Source organism: Scyliorhinus torazame, chromosome 5, assembly GCF_047496885.1.
Source record: "Scyliorhinus torazame isolate Kashiwa2021f chromosome 5, sScyTor2.1, whole genome shotgun sequence".
Classification (NCBI taxonomy): domain Eukaryota; kingdom Metazoa; phylum Chordata; class Chondrichthyes; order Carcharhiniformes; family Scyliorhinidae; genus Scyliorhinus; species Scyliorhinus torazame.
Genome location: NC_092711.1, coordinates 153,911,924 through 153,928,728, shown reverse-complemented (window position 1 = coordinate 153,928,728; position 16,805 = coordinate 153,911,924). Strand labels below are relative to the sequence as shown.

The 16,805-nt window shown below is 47.7% G+C and overlaps 2 protein-coding genes across 3 annotated transcripts in view; both read left to right on the top strand.

Annotated features, from left to right (window-relative positions):
• The window catches only part of LOC140420126 (uncharacterized), a 39,880-nt gene extending 23,498 nt beyond the window's left edge, over positions 1 to 16,382 (top strand). The window contains exon 2 of the transcript XR_011946194.1: positions 13,425 to 16,382. The gene's annotated coding sequence lies outside the window, so the exon portion shown is untranslated. The remainder of the gene's footprint in view (positions 1 to 13,424) is intronic.
• Positions 10,440 to 16,382, top strand: LOC140420135 (uncharacterized). 2 transcript variants are annotated; one of them, XR_011946195.1, is made up of 3 exons: positions 10,440 to 11,034; positions 12,071 to 13,558; positions 14,602 to 16,382. XR_011946195.1 is itself a non-coding variant. In XM_072504162.1 (2 exons), the coding sequence occupies exon 2, from the start codon at positions 12,346 to 12,348 to the stop codon at positions 13,054 to 13,056; it is 711 nt and encodes a 236-aa protein (XP_072360263.1). In that variant the 5' UTR covers positions 10,440 to 11,034; positions 12,071 to 12,345; the 3' UTR covers positions 13,057 to 16,382. The 2 variants fall into 2 exon arrangements, 1 of the variants encoding a protein (XP_072360263.1); XM_072504162.1 differs by having other exon boundaries at positions 12,071 to 16,382.
• Positions 16,383 to 16,805: the final 423 nt, after the last annotated feature.

Below are 16,805 nucleotides of genomic sequence, written 5' to 3'. Positions count from 1 at the left end.
CCCACACACAGAGCATCTGAATGGCTTCTCACCTGTGTGAATTCGCTGATGTCTCCTGAGGCTGGATGAATCACTGAATTCTCTTCCACACTTTAAGCAGCTGAATGGCCTTGTCCCAGCATGAATGCGTCGATGAGTTTCCAGTGCAGATGGGTACCTAAATCCCTTCCCACAGTCCCCACATTTCCACCGTTTCTCCATGGTGCGGGTGTCTCTGAAGGCTAGACAATCAGTTGAAGGCTCACACAGGACAGTTTCTCCCCGCTGTGAATGGTGCAATGTGTTTTCAGGCTGTGTAACCAATTAAAGCTCCTTCCCCAGTCAGTGCACTTGGACAGCCTCACTCAGGTGTGTTTGTGTGTCTCGATGCTTTTCCACTCACACTGATGGTTAAAGCATTCTGAAGTAAACAGAACAAACAATCATTTGTCCGCCTAGATTTAAAGACCGATAATATTCAGCACCCGATGAATTGAGTGACACAGTCAGATTTTGATGTGAATTTGGGTTTGAGATTTCTGTCTGTAAATCCTCATCTTCGGATATCCTGTAAAAGGAGATTACAAAAAGTTACCACTGTCAGTACAGGATACAAACTCAGAACAGACAATTTGAGTTTCCATGGAACGTATTTTCTTCTCTCAGTCCCCAAAAATCTCCTCCCCACACACACTCCCTCCATTCTTACTCTGCTGTATCTAATATTCATCCTCCCAATTCTCTTGAAGGTGCTGATTCAGGCTGATCCATGCTCACTGTTTCCTGTCCTGGACACCGAGACATGAAAATCTTCATGGAGGCTGCCAGACAGATATGTGTGTTTAATATATAGCAAAACAGAAAACCTCAGCAAGTCTGACAGAAAAGGGAACTAACGTTTCAAGTCTCAATGACTCTTTGTCAAAGTTAGAGAGAACTGGAAATGGGGTCAGATTTATACTGTTGTTGGGGGGTGGTGAGCGTGGAGCGGTGGGGCTGAATAGGGAGCCAGTTATAGGTGGAGACAGATGAACCTCAACATCCACAGATGTGCAGGTTAGGTGGATTGCCCGTGATAAATTGCTCCTTAGTGTCCAACAAAGGTTAGCTGGGGTTATGGGGATATGATGGGATGCTCTTTCGGAGGATTGGTGCAGACACGATGGGCTGAATGGCCTCCGTCTGCACTGTAGGAGCACATCTCTGTCCTCATAGAATCAGAGAGTTTACAGCAGAGAAAGAGGCCCTTCGGCCCATCATTTCTGCACCAGCCATCAAGCACCTCTCTATTCCAATCCCACTTTCCAGCTCTTGGTCCGTAGCCTTGTATGCTGTGGCCAATCAAGTGCTCATCTCAATGCTTCTTAACTGTTGTGAGGGTCCCCGCGTCTCGCACACCTTCAGAGAGCGAGTTTCAGATTCCCACCACCCTCTGGTGAAAATGTTTTCCCTCAAAACCCTCTGGCCCTTACCGTACATTTACACCCCCTGGTTATTGACCTGTAAGGGGGAAGGATTCTTCTTATCGACTCTGGCTAAAATGGCCTTCTCTAGTCCTTCATAAATTTGTACACCTCAATCACACCTCCCCTCAGCCTCTTCTGGTCTCAGGAAAGTAACTCCTAACCAGCCTCTCTTTTTTTCTCCCAGGTAACATCCTGGAGAGTCTCCTCTGAACCCTTTCTAGTGCAATCACATCGTTCCTCGAGTGTGGCGATCATAACTGCACACAGTACTCTAAATGAGGCCTAACGAGTGTTTCATACAGCTCCATCATAACCTCCCTGCTCTTATATTCTATACCTCAGCTAATAGAGCAAGTATCCCATATCCCTTTTTAACCACCTGATCAGCCTGTCCTGTGGTCTTCTGGGGGATTTTCACAGTAACTTCATTGCTGTGTTAATGTAAGCCTACTTGTGACACTAAAAAATATTATTTTATTATATTTCCTTGTCTTGTTAGTCCTCCCAAAATGCATGACCACACGCTTTTCAAGTTAAATTCCGTTTGCCACTGTTCTGTCCATCTAACCAGCTCTTCTATGTGGTCCTGTAATCTAAGGCTTTCCACCTCACTACTTATCACACAACTAATTTTTGTGTCACAGAACAAAGAAAAGTACAGCACAGGAACAGGCCCTTTGGCCCTCCAAGCCTGTGCCGATCATGATCCCCCAACTAAGAACTTCAGACTGTCATCTGCAAACTTACTTGATCTTACCTCCTCCATTCACATCCAAATCATTAATGTACACTACAAACAGCAAAGGCCCAGCACTGATCCCTGTGGAACACCACTGGACACGGGCTTCCAGTCACAAAAATAACCTTCAACCATCACCCTCTGCCACTCAGTCAATTCTGGGTCCAAATTGCCAACTGCTCTGGGTCCCATCTTGACCAATCTCCCGTGAGAGACTTGTCAAAAACCTCATTGAAATCCACGAAGACTACATCAACTGCACTACCCTCATCTATACACCTAGTCACCTCCTCAAAGAATTCAGGTCAAAGTTGTAAGACATGGGCCGGAACTCTCCCCCACCCGGCGGGGCGGGGGAATCCGGCGTAATGGAGTGGCGGGAACCAATCCGGCATCGCGCCATTCTCCGCACCTTTAGGGGCCAAGCCCTCACCTTGAGGGGCTAGGCCTGTGCCGGAGAGATTTCCACCACGCCGGCTGGCAGGAAAAGCCTTTGGCACCACGCCAGCCGGCGCCGAAAGGACTTCGCCGGGCAACGCATGCGCAGGAGCGTCAGCGGATGCTCACGGCATCCCCGCGCATGCGCAGTGGAGGAGGTCTCTTCCGCCTCCGCCATAGTGGAGACCATGGCGAAGGCGGAAGAAAAAGAGTGCCCCCACGGCACAGGCCCGCCCGCCGATCGGTGGACCCCGATCACGGGCCAGGCCACCGTGGGGGCACCCCCGAGGCCAGATCGCCCCTCGCCCCCCCCCCCAGGACCCTGGAGCCTGCCCGCGCCTTCTGCCCCCGCCGGTAAGGTAGGTGGTTCAATCCACGCTGGCTGGCGAGTGTTGACAGCTGCGGGACTTCGGGCCATCGCGGGCCGGAGAATCGCCGGGGGGAGCCCGCCGACCGGCGCAACGCGATTCCCGCCCCCGCCGATTCTCTGGTGGCGGAGAATTCGGGACACGGCGGGGGCGAGATTCACGCCAGCCCCCGGCGATTCTCCGACCCGCCGAATCGCGCCCATGATCTCCCTTTGACAAAATTATGCTGACTATCCTTGATTAATCGTTTCCTCCCCAAGTGGATATTAATTCCATCCCTCAGAATGTTTCCAAAAGTTTCCCTACCACTTAAGTTAGAGTCACTGGCCTGGAATTACATGTTTTTTCCTTACTTCTCTTTGTGAATAATGGTACCCCATTATCTGTCCTCCAGTCCTCTGGCAGCTCTGCTTGCCAGAGAAGATTTGAAAATTATTGTCTGAGCCTCTGCAATCTCCTCCCGTGCCTCTCACAGCAGCCTGGGAAATATCTCAACTGGGCCTGAGGATTTAAACAAGTGACCAATTGAAGGTCAGAATGAGAAAAGAAATGGAAAGGGGAGAAAAGAAAGTGTTTTACTCCCAGATGATGGAAACATGCGGAAGTTTCAGTCTGTGTGAAGCTCAATCTTCACTCAGAGACAGAGGAGCTGTTGGACAGACAGTGGAGGAAGCTCCGTGCAGCGCTCCCAATGGGACAGTGTGTACTGAGAACACCCCTCTGAGTCATAATGACGTTACAATGGAGCCCTGCCCGAATCAGCCAATAGAAATCACACTGCTCAGCGATGAAGTCTCGGGGTTCCAATGCTCAGGCTGGGCGCGCGGACACTGGAACTTCGCCCCCACCCGTCTTTCCACCTCCTCGAGACAAGGTTTCCAGGCAACTGGCTGACGGCTCCGGCCAAAGCGAGAAGCCGCTCGGTGATCTGCCCCGGCACTGCGCATGTCCAAGGGAGAGGGGAAAGTGCGCGTGTGCAGTGGACAACCCACCCTCCTTGACCTTCCTGCTGGGGTTTTGACCAATGGGAAACCGAGAGAGTCAACCAATCAGAGCGCGGGATTTGTGTGAATGGCTACTGAGCTTCGCACAGACTGAAACTTCCTCCAGTCCCCAACATAGAATTTGCAGTGCAGAAGGACGCCATTCGGCCCATTGAGTCTGTACTGGAAAGAGCATCCTACCCAAGGTCCACACCTCCACCCTATCCCCATAACCCAGTAACCCCACCTGACACTAAGGGCAATTTAGCATGGCCAATCCACCTAACCTCCACATCTTTGGACTGTGGGAGGAAACCGGAGCACCCGGAGGAAACCCACGCACACACGGGGAGAATGTGCAGACTCTGCACAGACAGTGACCCAGGCCGGGAATCGAACCTGGGACCCTGGAGCTGTGAAGCAATTGTGCTATCCACAATGCTACCATGCTGCCCACATCTGTGAGTAAAACACTTTATTTTCTCCCCCTTTCCATTTCTTTTCTCAATCAATTGGTCACTTGCAGCAACTGAAGGGAAAGGAAGTGATTCCAGGAAGAGTGCAGACTCCGGAAAGGTTGGCCCAGCGCTTTCTCTCTCTTTTTATATAAAACATTTTATTGAGGTATTTGTGATTTTGTAACAATAACAGAAGAAACAGTGTACATACAAATATAAACATAGTGCAAAGACCGTCTTCCTCCCTCACAGGTCCCACCTTTCTTACACACTAATCTGAGCTAAACCGCCTCCCCCCCACCCCCTTCTCTGCTGATGGTTAATTTTCTCTAACAAAATCGACGAACGGCTGCCGCCTCCGGACGTACCCTGACATTGACCCTCTCAGGGCGAACGTGATTTTCTCCAGACAGAGAAAGATAGCCATGTCAGTGAGCCAGGTCTCTGACTTCGGGGGCTTTGAGTCCCTCTAAGCTAATAGTATCCGTCTCCGGGCTACCAGGGAAGCAAAGGCCAGAATGTCTCCCTCTTTCTCCTCCAGGACTCCCGGATCCTCCGACACTCCGAAAATCGCAAACCTCTGGACTTGGTGCCACCCTTGTTTTTAACACCTTGGACATGACATCCGCAAACCCCTGCCAGAATCCCCTGAGCTTCGGGCATGTCCAGAACATATGGACATGGTTATCTGGTCCTCCCGCACACCTTCTGCACCAATCTTCTATCCCAAAGAACCTGCTCATCCGGGCCCCCCACCCACCACCACCCACATCCTAATCATGGCTATATTTGCCGCATGTAGTAATTGTTAAGGTTCGGCAGCGCCAACTCACCCTTCCCCCGGCTACGCTCCAGCATCCCCTTTTCTACTCGTGGGGTCTTGCCCGCCCATACTAAGCCAGAGATCACCTTGTTTACCCATTTTAAAAGGTCCCGTGGAATAAAGATGGGGAGACACTGAAAACAAATCTCGGGAAGACCGTCATTTTCACTGTCTGTACCCTCCCAGCCAGTGATAGCGGGAGCATGTCCCACCTTCGGAAGTCTTCCTTCATTTGGTCCACCAGTCGGGTCAAATTTAGCTTATGTAGCTGATCCCATTGCTGTGCCACCTGGATGCCTAGATACTGAACGCTTGTCCCTACCACTCTAAACGGCAACTCCCCCAGTCGCCTCTCCTGCCCCCTTGCCTGGATCGCAAACATCTCACTTTTCCCCATGTTCAATTTATAAACCGAAAACCGGCCAAATTCCCTCAGAATCCTCATAATTTCTCCCATCCCCTCTCGTGGGTCAGAAACATATAGGAGCAGTTAATCTGCGTATAGCAAGACTCTGTGTTCCACCCCTCCCCAAACTAGCCCCTGGAGGCTCTCAGCCAAATTGCCAGCGGCTCTATGGCCAGCGCAAACAGCAGTGTGGAGAGGGGGCATCTCTGCCTAGTCCCCCGGTGCAGCCTTAAATAGCCCAATGTCAACCTGTTTGTCTGTACACTCCCCACAGGCGCCTGATACAGCAGCCTAACCCAGCCGATGAAGCCCCGTACAAACCCAAATCGCCACAGCACCTCCCACAGATAGGTCCATTCCACCCGATCAAATGCCTTCTCTGCGTCCATTGCGACCACTACCTTTACGTTTCTTCCCTCTGGGGGCATCATGATCACATTCAACAGTCTTCTAAGGTTGGCTGCCAACAGCCTGTCCTTAACAAATCCCGTCTGGTCCACCCCAATCACATCCGGAATGCAGTCTTTGATCCTTGAGGACAAAATTTTGGCTAACAGTTTGAAGTCAATATTTAATAAGGAGATTGGTCTGTAGGACCCGTACAGCTCCGGGTCCTTCTCCCGCTTCAAGATCAGTGAGATCGTAGCCTGTGACATTGTCGGGGGAAGCCCCCCTCTCTCCCTTGCCTCATTAAATGTCCTCATCGGCAGCGACCCCAGCATCCCAGAGAACGTTTTATAAAACTCCACCGGGTACCCGTCTGGTCCTGGGGCTTTACCCGACTGCATGGCCTTCAGCCCTTCTGATATTTCTTCAATCTCGATCTGGGCCCCCAGCCCTTCTATCAGCCCCCCCGTCCACCTTCGGGAGCCTCAGTCCCCCTAAGAATTGCCTTATCCGTTCCGGCCTGGCTGGGGGTTCCGACTCATATAGCGTGTTATAAAACTCCTCAAATACCTTATTAACCCCTGCTGACCAACTTCTGGTCTCTGTTCTTCATTTTCCCAATCTCCCTGGCTGCCTCCCTCTTTCTGAGCTGCTGCGCAAGCTTTCTGCTGGCCTTCTCTCCATATTCATATATCGCCCCCCTCACCTTCCTCAGCTGCTCCACCGCCTTCCCTGTAGTTAGCAAGCCAAACTCTGCCTGTAGCCTCCGTCATTCCCTTAAAAGCCCTGCCTCTGGGGTCTCTGCATAATCTCCTGTCAACCTAAAGTATTTCCTCTATCAGTCGATCCGTCTCTGCTCTATCTACCTTCTCCCTGTGGGCCCATATCAAAATCAGCTCCCCTCTGACCACCGCCTTCAGTGCCTCCCAGACCATTGCTGCCGAGACTTCCCCCGTGTCATTAACTTCCAGATAGTTCTGGATGCATGTCCTCACCCGCCCGCACACCTCCTCATCCGCTAACAGTCCAACATTCAATCTCCAATGCGAACGCTGGCCACACTCCTTGCTCACCTGTATGTCCAGCCAGTGCAGGGCATGATCCGAGACCGTGATCACTGAGTACTTAGTGTCCTTTATCCCCCTTAGTAAAACCCGGTTCAAGGTGAAAAAGTCGATCCGGGAGTACACTTTATGTACGTGTGTGTAGAAAGAGAACTCCTTCACTCTCGGCCGCCCAAACCTCCATGGGTCCATAAGACCATAAGACATAGGAGCGGAAGTAAGGCCATTCAGCCCATCGAGTCCACTCCACCATTCAATCATGGCTGATTTCAACTCCATTTCCCCGCTCTCTCTCCATAGCCCTTAATTCCTCGAGAAATCAAGAATTTATCAACTTCTGTCTTAAAGACACTCAATGTCCCGGCCTCCACCGCCCTCTGTGGCAATGAATTCCATAGACCCACCACTCTCTGGCTGAAGAAATTTCTCCTCATCTCTGTTCTAAAGTGACTCCCTTTTATTCTAAGGCTGTGCCCCCGGGTCCTAGTCTCCCCCGCTATTGGAAACAACATCCCTACGTCCACCCTATCTAAGCCATTCATTATCTTGTAAGTTTCTATTAGATCTCCCCTCAACCTCCTAAACTCCAATGAATATAATCCCAGGATCCTCAGACGTTCATCGCATGTTAGGCCTACCATTCCTGGGATCATCCGTGTGAATCTCCGCTGGACCCGCTCCAGTGCCAGTATGTCTTTCCTGAGGTGTGGGGCCCAAAATTGCTCACAGTATTCTAAATGGGACCTAACTAATGCTTTATAAAGCTTCAGAAGTACATCCCTGCTTTTATATTCCAAGCCTCTTGAGATAAATGACAACATTGCATTTGCTTTCTTAATTGCGGACTCAACCTGCAAGTTTACCTTTAGAGAATCCTGGGACTAGCACTCCCAAGTCCCTTTGCACTTCAGCATTATGAATTTTGTCACCGTTTAGAAAATAGTCCATGCCTTTACTCTTTTTTCCAAAGTGCAAGACCTCGCACTTGCCCACGTTGAATTTCATCAGCCATTTCTTGGACCACTCTCCTAAACTGTCTAAATCTTTCTGCAGTCTCCCGACCTCCTCAATACTACCTGCCCCGCCACCTATCTTTGTATCACTCTCCCCATCTGCTCCATAAACCCCTCTAGCTCCTTTGCCATTGCTGGCACCCTGCCGTCCTTGAGCTCGACCGGTCTAGCCTTGGGTCAATGACTGTGTTGAAGTCCCCCCACCCCCATGACCAGTCCATGCGTCCAGGTCCGGGATCTTCCCAACATCCTCCTTATAAACTCCACATCATCTTAGTTTGGCGCGTAGACATTCACGAGTACCCAGGAATGGCAGTCCTTCCAGCTTCCCATTAACCATGATGTACCGACCTCCCATATCCACAACTATTCTTCCCACCTCGATTGACACTCGCTTATTAATTAGAATCGCGACCCCTCTAGTCTTAGAGTCCAGCCCCGAATGCAATACCTGCGAGTCTCACCCCTTCCTTAGTCTAGTCTGATTGATTACCCTAAGATGCGTCTCCTGTAACATTGCCACATCCGCCTTCAATCCCCTCGCGTGATCACGTGTGCCCTCTTAACTGGCCCATTAAGCCCTCTAATGTTCCACGTGATCAGACTGGTGGAGGTGCTTCCCTTCCCTCCGCCCCCTTCCCCCCCCACCGATCAGCCATCACCTTTCTTAGGCCAGTGTCCAGCTTGCACCCCGCGAACCCGCAGGCCCACCCCCAGGCAGCTTCCGTCCGCGACCTCCCTTTTGTCCCCCAGCAACAGTCCCTCCCCCATCAGCAGAGCAATTCCCCCCCTCCCCCCAGTAACAGCATAGTAAAAACAGCCCCCTTCAACAAGCATAACATCTGCTCACCCACATCCCACTGCGCTTCCATGAGCCAGCCAGCCCAGCTAGCTTGGCAGCACCAGCCCATGGCACCAAACATTTTCCCACCTATTGTTCCCACCCCCCCATCCCGCTCGGATACACATATGCAAGAGAAAAAACATTCCCAGCCCAATTATCCGAAAGAAACAAAAAGACAAGAAAGGCCCCACATTGAAAATTCACACCTCCATCCCCCACCAGTACAAATGCAAACTTTAACTTACAAAAATACGCGGCAGCTCCAGGATCGATACAGAAGGCATTACAAATCTAGTGCAAAAACAAAAGTATTTTTAACGTGAACACTGCAGCAAAGTTCAAACACCTCAGTCCCCTGCCAGACCTTTGCTGATGACATTCATGTCCTGTAGAATTGAGCAGTTCTGCAAGATCTTGATGTGACGTTTGTTGAGATTTGTGTCTGCAAATCATCGCTTCCTCTATCCTGCAAAAGGAGTTTACAAATGTTATCACTGACAGTACAGGATAGAAATTCAGAACAAACAATTCAATTTCCTATAGAACTCTTTTCTTCTTTCATTCCCCAAAAGTTGACCATCTCCATCCCAAAAACTCACCCCGCCCCATTCAGTTCTCAATCTGCTGTACCTAGTATACACTCTCCCAATTCTCCTCAATGTGCTAATTCATACTGATCAACAAATCCATGCCGACTGAAAATTTTATACAATGTACAATACTGAATTACGTGACACATGAGTGAGGAGAGGAAGAACCTACTTTGGGCAGAACATAATCATGTCCTGGAACTTATTGCCTAAGGTTGACAAAGTGAAGATGATCAATGAGTTTCAAGTGAAATTCGATAGGTGATTGAAGGAGAAATACTGCAGGAGAATGGGGATATAGAGGCTGGTTTAGCACAGGACTAAATCGCTGGCTTTGAAAGCAGACCAAGGCAGGGCAGCAGCACGGTTCAATTCCCGTACCAGCCTCCCCGAACAGGCGCCGGAATGTGGCGACTAGGGGCTTTTCACAGTAACTTCATTTGAGGCCTACTTGTGACAATAAGCGATTTTCATTTCATTTCATTTTTCATATAGAGGGTGAATGGGACTGACTGACTGACTGACTGCATTGGTACAGACTCGAGTTACCAAAGGGACTCCTCTGTCTAAATGCCTCTATGCTTGGAAATAAATTGAAAGGTAGAATGAGAAAAGAAATGGAAAGAAGGAGAAAAGAATGGCTAGCACAGTGGTTGGCACTGCTGCCTCACAACGCCAGTGTCCCAGGTTCAATTCCAGCCTTGGGTGACACAGTCCAAAGATGTGTCGGTCAGGTCGATTGGCCATGCTAAATTGTCCCTTAATGTCCAAAGGCTAGGAGGAGTTACGGGGATTGGGCGGGGTTTTGGGCCGAGGAAGGGTGGCCTTAGCAGAGGGTCGGTGCGGACGTGATCGGCCGAATGGCCTCCGTCTGCACAAAGGGATGCTATGATTAAAAATACAGCACTTTACTAAAGAAGAAAATAATGCTACGAGGAGAACCATGAATAAAAAGTACATTATAACACACATCAATGCCCCATGGTAGCAAAATGTCCATTTAAATATCAGCTATCTCCTGGGGAAACATTGATTTCCTCCCAGATGTTTCACAGAGGAGGAAGTTTCAACCTCCAGCTCATTGAAACGTCACAATGGAGCACTACCTCAATCAGCCAGTAGGAATCACTCTGTTCCTCGGTGACGTCTCCGGGTTCCAGTGCGCAGGCCCGGCGCGCGGTCACGCGAGCCCCGCCCCCACCCGTTGTTGCCCCTCCCCGGACATCTCCACGAGACAAGGCTTCCAGGCAACCAGCTGACGGCCAGAGCGAGAAGCCGCTTGGTGTTCTCCCCGGCCCTGCCCATGTCTAAGGGAGAGGCGTTGCGCATGCGCGGGGAACACCTTTCTGCTGAGGTATTGACCAAAGAGAGGAGTACCGGAAGGATTCTGACCCAGCAGCCAATCAGAACGTGGGTTCTGTGCAATTGAAGGTTGAAGTTCACGCAGACGGAAACGTCCTCCTGTCTCCAACATCTGTGAGTAAAACACTTTCTTTTCTCCCCCTTTCCATTTATTTTCTCATTCTGACCTTCAATTGGTCACTTGCAGCAACTGAAGGGAAAGGAAGTGAATCCAGGGAGGGTGCAGACTCTGCAAAGCTTGGCCCAGGTCTCTCTCTCTCTCTCTCAAAGACATTGACATCCTTTGCTCCCTCAGCTTGACACATTTATTTGTCTGGCTAAAAGGATGGTCTCTTTCCTAATGTTCACAATTAAAGGGCTGGTTTTCCCAGGAGATGGCTGACATTTAATATCGACAGAGAGATATCTGATGTGGTTATGTGGTACACATTCATAGAATCCCTAAAGTGCAGAAGGAGGACATCCAGTCCATCGAGTTTGCACCGTCCCTCCCAAAGAGCACCCTACCCAGGCCCAGTCCCCCACCCACTCCCTATAACCTCATACAACCGTTGGACACTAAGGGGCAATTTAGCATGGCCGATCCACCTAACCTGCACATCTTTGGATATATGAGATATATTATTTATGGTTATGGATAATGTACATTTATTAGTATTTCTAGTCTTATAATATAGTATTGTAACTGTTAATTATTTCCAGTCATAGATTCATTACAGTACAGAAAGCCCCCATTCAACAGCTCCAATTGGTTTGTTATGTAACCCTGCAAGTGCATTTCCTTGCAGTGCACATGCAATTATATTTTGAAATTATTGATCATATCTAAATGTTTACCCTCATAGGCAGCAAGTTCAAAGTCAAATAAATCGCTGCCTAAGTAGATATCTTTCTCACAAATCCCTGTACCTTCACCAACTGAAACAGGACTCGGTGACCATGAATCTGCCAATCAGTTTGAATCAGCACCTTCAAGAGAATTGGGAGGATGAATATTAGATTCAGCAAAGTGAGAATGGAGGGATTATGTTGGCCGGAGATTTACAGCTTTTGGGGAATGAGAGGAAAGACTTCCATAGAAACTGGAATTGTCTGTTTTGAATTTCTATCCTTTACTGACGGTGCTAACTTTTGTAAACTCCTTTTACAGTATACCAGAAGTTGGATATACTATAGACACAATTCTCCAAACAAATGTCATGTGAGTATTTGACAGAGTCACTTGATTCATCAGGCCCTGAATATCTTCAACCTTTGAATCTAGAAGGAGAAATATTTGTTTGTTCTGTCTGCTTTAAACAATTTCAAACAACAGTGCACTGACTGGAAAGAGCTTACACCATTTACACAAGCTGAAATATCATTACACCATTCAGTGAGGAGAGACCATACCCATGTTCTCTGTGTGGACAAGGCTTCAACTGAATGTTCAGCTTGAAAAATCACAAGGATACCTGCACCATGGAGAAACCGTGGAAATGTGGTGATTGTGGGAAGGGATTTCGTGCCCCTTCTGATCTGGAGATTCATCGACGCAGCCACACTGGGGAGAGGCCGTTCACCTGCTCTGTGTGCGCGAAGGGGTTCAGTAGGTCATCCATCTTGCAGACGCACCAGCGAGTTCACAGCGGAGAGAGGCGGTTCACCTGCCCTGACTGTGGGAAAGGATTCACTCATTCATGGAACCTGCAGACACACCAACGAGTTCACACTGGAGAGAGGCCATTCACCTGTTCTGAGTGTGGGAAGGGGTTCAGTCGGTTGTCCAGCCTTCAGATACACCGGCGAGTTCACACCGGGGAGAGGCTGTTCTCCTGTTCTGCATGTGGGAAGGGATTCACTGATCCATCCAACCTGTGGAAGCACCAGCGAGTTCACACAGGGGAGAAGCCTTTCACCTGCTCCAAGTGTGGGAAGGGATTCTGTGATTCATCACATCTGCTGGCACACCAGCGAGTTCACACTGGCGAGAGGCCATTCATTTGCTCTCAGTGTGGGAAGGGATTCACTCAGTTCTCAAACCTACTCACACATCGGCGACTTCACACTGGGGAGAGGCCATTCACCTGCCCGGAGTGTGAGAAGGGATTCACTCAGTTAATATGCCTGCAGAAACACCAACGAGTTCACAAGTGATTAGAGGTGTTTGATTATGATGTTAATCACATCCAGGACTGAACCATGTTCATTCTGTTTGTTAATGAATAGGGAGAGTCAGAGGGCTTCTTGCAGTTGGACTGACCAGTCTCACAACTTTGCTTCAAATGGTTTGATGTACTTTGCGACTTATAGCAAAAATATAGCTACATGTGTCACATGGATCACCGAATCAAGGGATATTTTGAAGACAGAATATACTGACTGTGCTTTTATGTTTGGAGTGTCCCAATTGTGCCACATTGGCATGGAGATGGGCTGTGGGGATTCGGATGGTTCTTTTGTTTAATTTATCTGGGTGTTTCTCACAGCAGATTATTGCTGATTTGGTCCTGTGATATTTACAGTTCATTTGCAGTTTGTGCAAGAGAAGAGGAGGCTGGATGATTTTCCTAGCTTGGAGCTCGAAACCTTCGGTGGTCCCCACGCTGAAAGACAGTGAGCCGAAGGCGGTCAGCTTGAACAGTGAGCTTGGAAAGAGGTGTGAAGCAGCTGCAGGATCTGACAGGGGAAGCAGTCAGTCTGTGCAAGAAGGCAGTGGAACATATAAAATAGAGGGGAGGCAGTGGCATATTGGTATTGTCACTGGGCTAGTAATCCAGAGACCCAGATATTGCCCTGGGGACTCGGATTCAAATCCACAGCAGATGAGCACATTTGATTGCAATAAAAAAAAGTGTGGAATTAAAAGTTGAATGATGACCATGAAATCATTGTCAGTTGTTGTAAAACCCCCCACCTGGTTTACTAATGTCCTTCAGGGAAGGAAATCTGCTGTCCTTAACCGGTCTGGCCTACATGTGACTCCAGACCCAAGCAACGTGATTGACTCTTTTTTTTTTCTAAATAAATTTAGAGTGCCCAATTCATATTTTTTTCCAATTAAGGGTCAATTTAGCTTGGCCAATCCACCTAGCTTGCACATCTTTTGGTTGTGGGGGCGAAACCCACGCAAACACGGGGAGAATGTGCAAACTCCACATGGACAGTGACCCAGAGCCGCGATCGAACCTGGCACCTCGGCGCCATGATGCCGCAATGCTAACCCACTGCGCCACCGTGCTGCCCTACGTGATTGACTCTTAAAATGTCCTCTGAAATGACCTAGCAAGCCACTCAGTTCATGAGTAATTAGGGATGGGCAATAAATGCTGGCTCAGCCAGTGATGCCCAATCCTATGATCGAATAAAAATAAACATACAAACTAGGAGTTTGGCCACGAGAGTCTGTTCCACCATTCATATGATCTGATTTTAACGTCAACTCCACATTCCTGCTGCCCCTGTTCATCCTCTTGCTGGTCAAGAATTTATCCAGCTCTGCCTTCAAAATATTCAAAGACTCTGCTTCCACTGCCCTTTGAGGAAAAGAGTTCCAAAGACTCACAACCCTCTGAGAGAGAAAAAGGTTCTCCTCATCTCTGTCTTAAATGATCGATAACTTATTTTTAAACAGCCCACATCCACCGATGAAAACCCCTCAGGATCTTGAATATTTGATCAACTCACCTCTTACTTTTCTAGATTCCAGTGGATACAATCGGAACCTGTCCAACCTTTCCTCATGAGACAAGCCGCCCATTCTTCTGAATTGCTTGTAAACCATTTCCATCTTTCCTTAAATAAGGAGACCGATACTGTCCACAGTGCTCCAGGTGTGGTCTCACCAGTGCCCTGTATAACTGAAGCACAACCTCCCTACTCTTGTAATCCAGTCTCCTTGCAATAAACAATATTCTGTTAGCTTTCCTAATTACTTGGAATCCTCACAGCGAGAAAATGTATTTAAAATGTATTTATTTATTTAAGGGGAAGTTATGGTGTTTTATTGTTCAATATACAATTGAAAATATTTTAATGCACCAGGTGATCTTCAAGCTGGTGCCATTGAAATTAAAATGAAAAATGAAATGAAATAAATCGCTTATTGTCACAAGTAGGCTTCAAATTAAGTTGCTGTGACAAGCCCCTAGTCGCCACATTCTGGCACCTGTTTGCGGAGGCTGTTACGGGAATTGAACCGTGCTGCTGGCCTGCTGTGGTCTGCTTGCAAAGCCAGCGATTTAGCCCTGTGCTAAACAGCCCAAAATGGATGGAGGGAAAGGAAAATGTTTTTAAAAATAATTAAAATGTTGCATTGTGAAGCTATGGTATTATCAGGAAAACTCTTTTAAAGGTTACATTTTAAAACTTTGGACTGAATTTTGTGAGGAACCCATCTTTGATAGAAATTGAGTGTGGGACATTCTCCCTCCTGAAGCAAGATTAACCCGAGGCTGGGAAGGTAGCGTTCTTCATAAAGCGCGGGTCAATATACCCATCAACACGGGTCCAGTGGAGGACACCTGGACAGCAAAGAGAAGCTTTGTATATCCAAGTTAACAAAGAACTGCTGTTGCCGGGCGAAAGACTTTTCCTGGTTGGTTAACAAACTCCAGGCCTGAGAGAAGTATTCTGTGAACATTTTTATTATTTAAAACTCTCGGGACAGAGTGTGTGCACCTCGGCAGCCGGCTGCAAGAAGAAGTCTCTCTCTTCCTCCCACCTTTGTGTTACATTCGGTCTCGAGTGAGTTCATCTTTCATCCGAAATGTCTCATCAGAATAACTCCTCTTTTTTTTGAAAGTCTGTAAAAGTGTGATAAATAAAAGTCATCAACGCCTGTTTCACCATAAATAGAACTTCCAACTCTAACCTGACAGAATTTAGTCAGATCAGCAGCACCAAGATCCTTCCGAGTTTTATCCTTTTAAATGAATGTTCTCAGGCCCCAGCTTCTGCAGGTGGCTGTGTTCTGTTATGTTTTTTGTTTGTGTGAGAGTGTCATGGGAGTATACCTTTCAGAAATAGGTGTTGGATTGTATCATGGGAGTGAAACTTTAAGAAATGGGTGTTTACGAACTAGCTGCAGTGATGTCATTGTGTGGGTGGAGCTGGGTTGTGTCTCTGACTTTCACTTTCGTTTTGAGCTGGAAGCTGTTTGTGGCTTTGTGTCTTATCTTCGTTTTAGGCAGTTGAAAGCTGAATCAGACCAGGAAGGTTCATTTTGTCTCTCTCTATGTTAAAAGGTACCCAGATCACTTGATAATTTAAAAGTGATAACTGTCTTGTGTAAAGAATTTAGACCTACTGCTTTGTTAAAAGGGGTGTTTGGCTGATGGATGTTATTAGGAAAGTTTTTAAGGGTTACATATAGAGTACCGTGTCTGCGGGGGTATTTGTGTTGGTAGTTGATAAAATGTTTACTGTGTGTTTATAAAATGTGAACTGAATTCATAGAATAAACATTGTTTTGTTTAAAAATACTTAAAGTCTCTGTTGCATCACACCTGGAAAGTGGGCCCTTGTGCTCCTCATAACCAAAATCTAATAAAAGTTGTGGGTCAGGAATGTAGGAATCTGTAATTTATGGGATCTTAACTTGTCGAACTACGCCAAGTTTGGGGGAAGATTAGTTGATGAATCAAAGTCCTGGCGCAATACGACAAGTTGTAAGATTTGTAATATTTGTGGACTATGCCAAGTTGTTCGATTCCTTGTATTATTCGACTGTGTAAAGTTGAAGGAATTTATATCATTTCTGCTATTCGGTTATCAGTAGCACTTTGCGAATACTGGAACTCAGCAGAAATTTCAGTTAAAACTTCTCAGGTGCCAAAAATAATTCTTTTATTTGTAGTTGCTTGATTACAATTTGAAAGTCATTTAAAAGGCAATTCGTAGACAAT

Excerpts from the sequence above, each read along its gene's own strand:
- LOC140420135 (XM_072504162.1), top strand. The coding sequence starts at position 12,346 with ATGTTCAGCTTGAAAAATCACAAGGATACCTGCACCATGGAGAAACCG.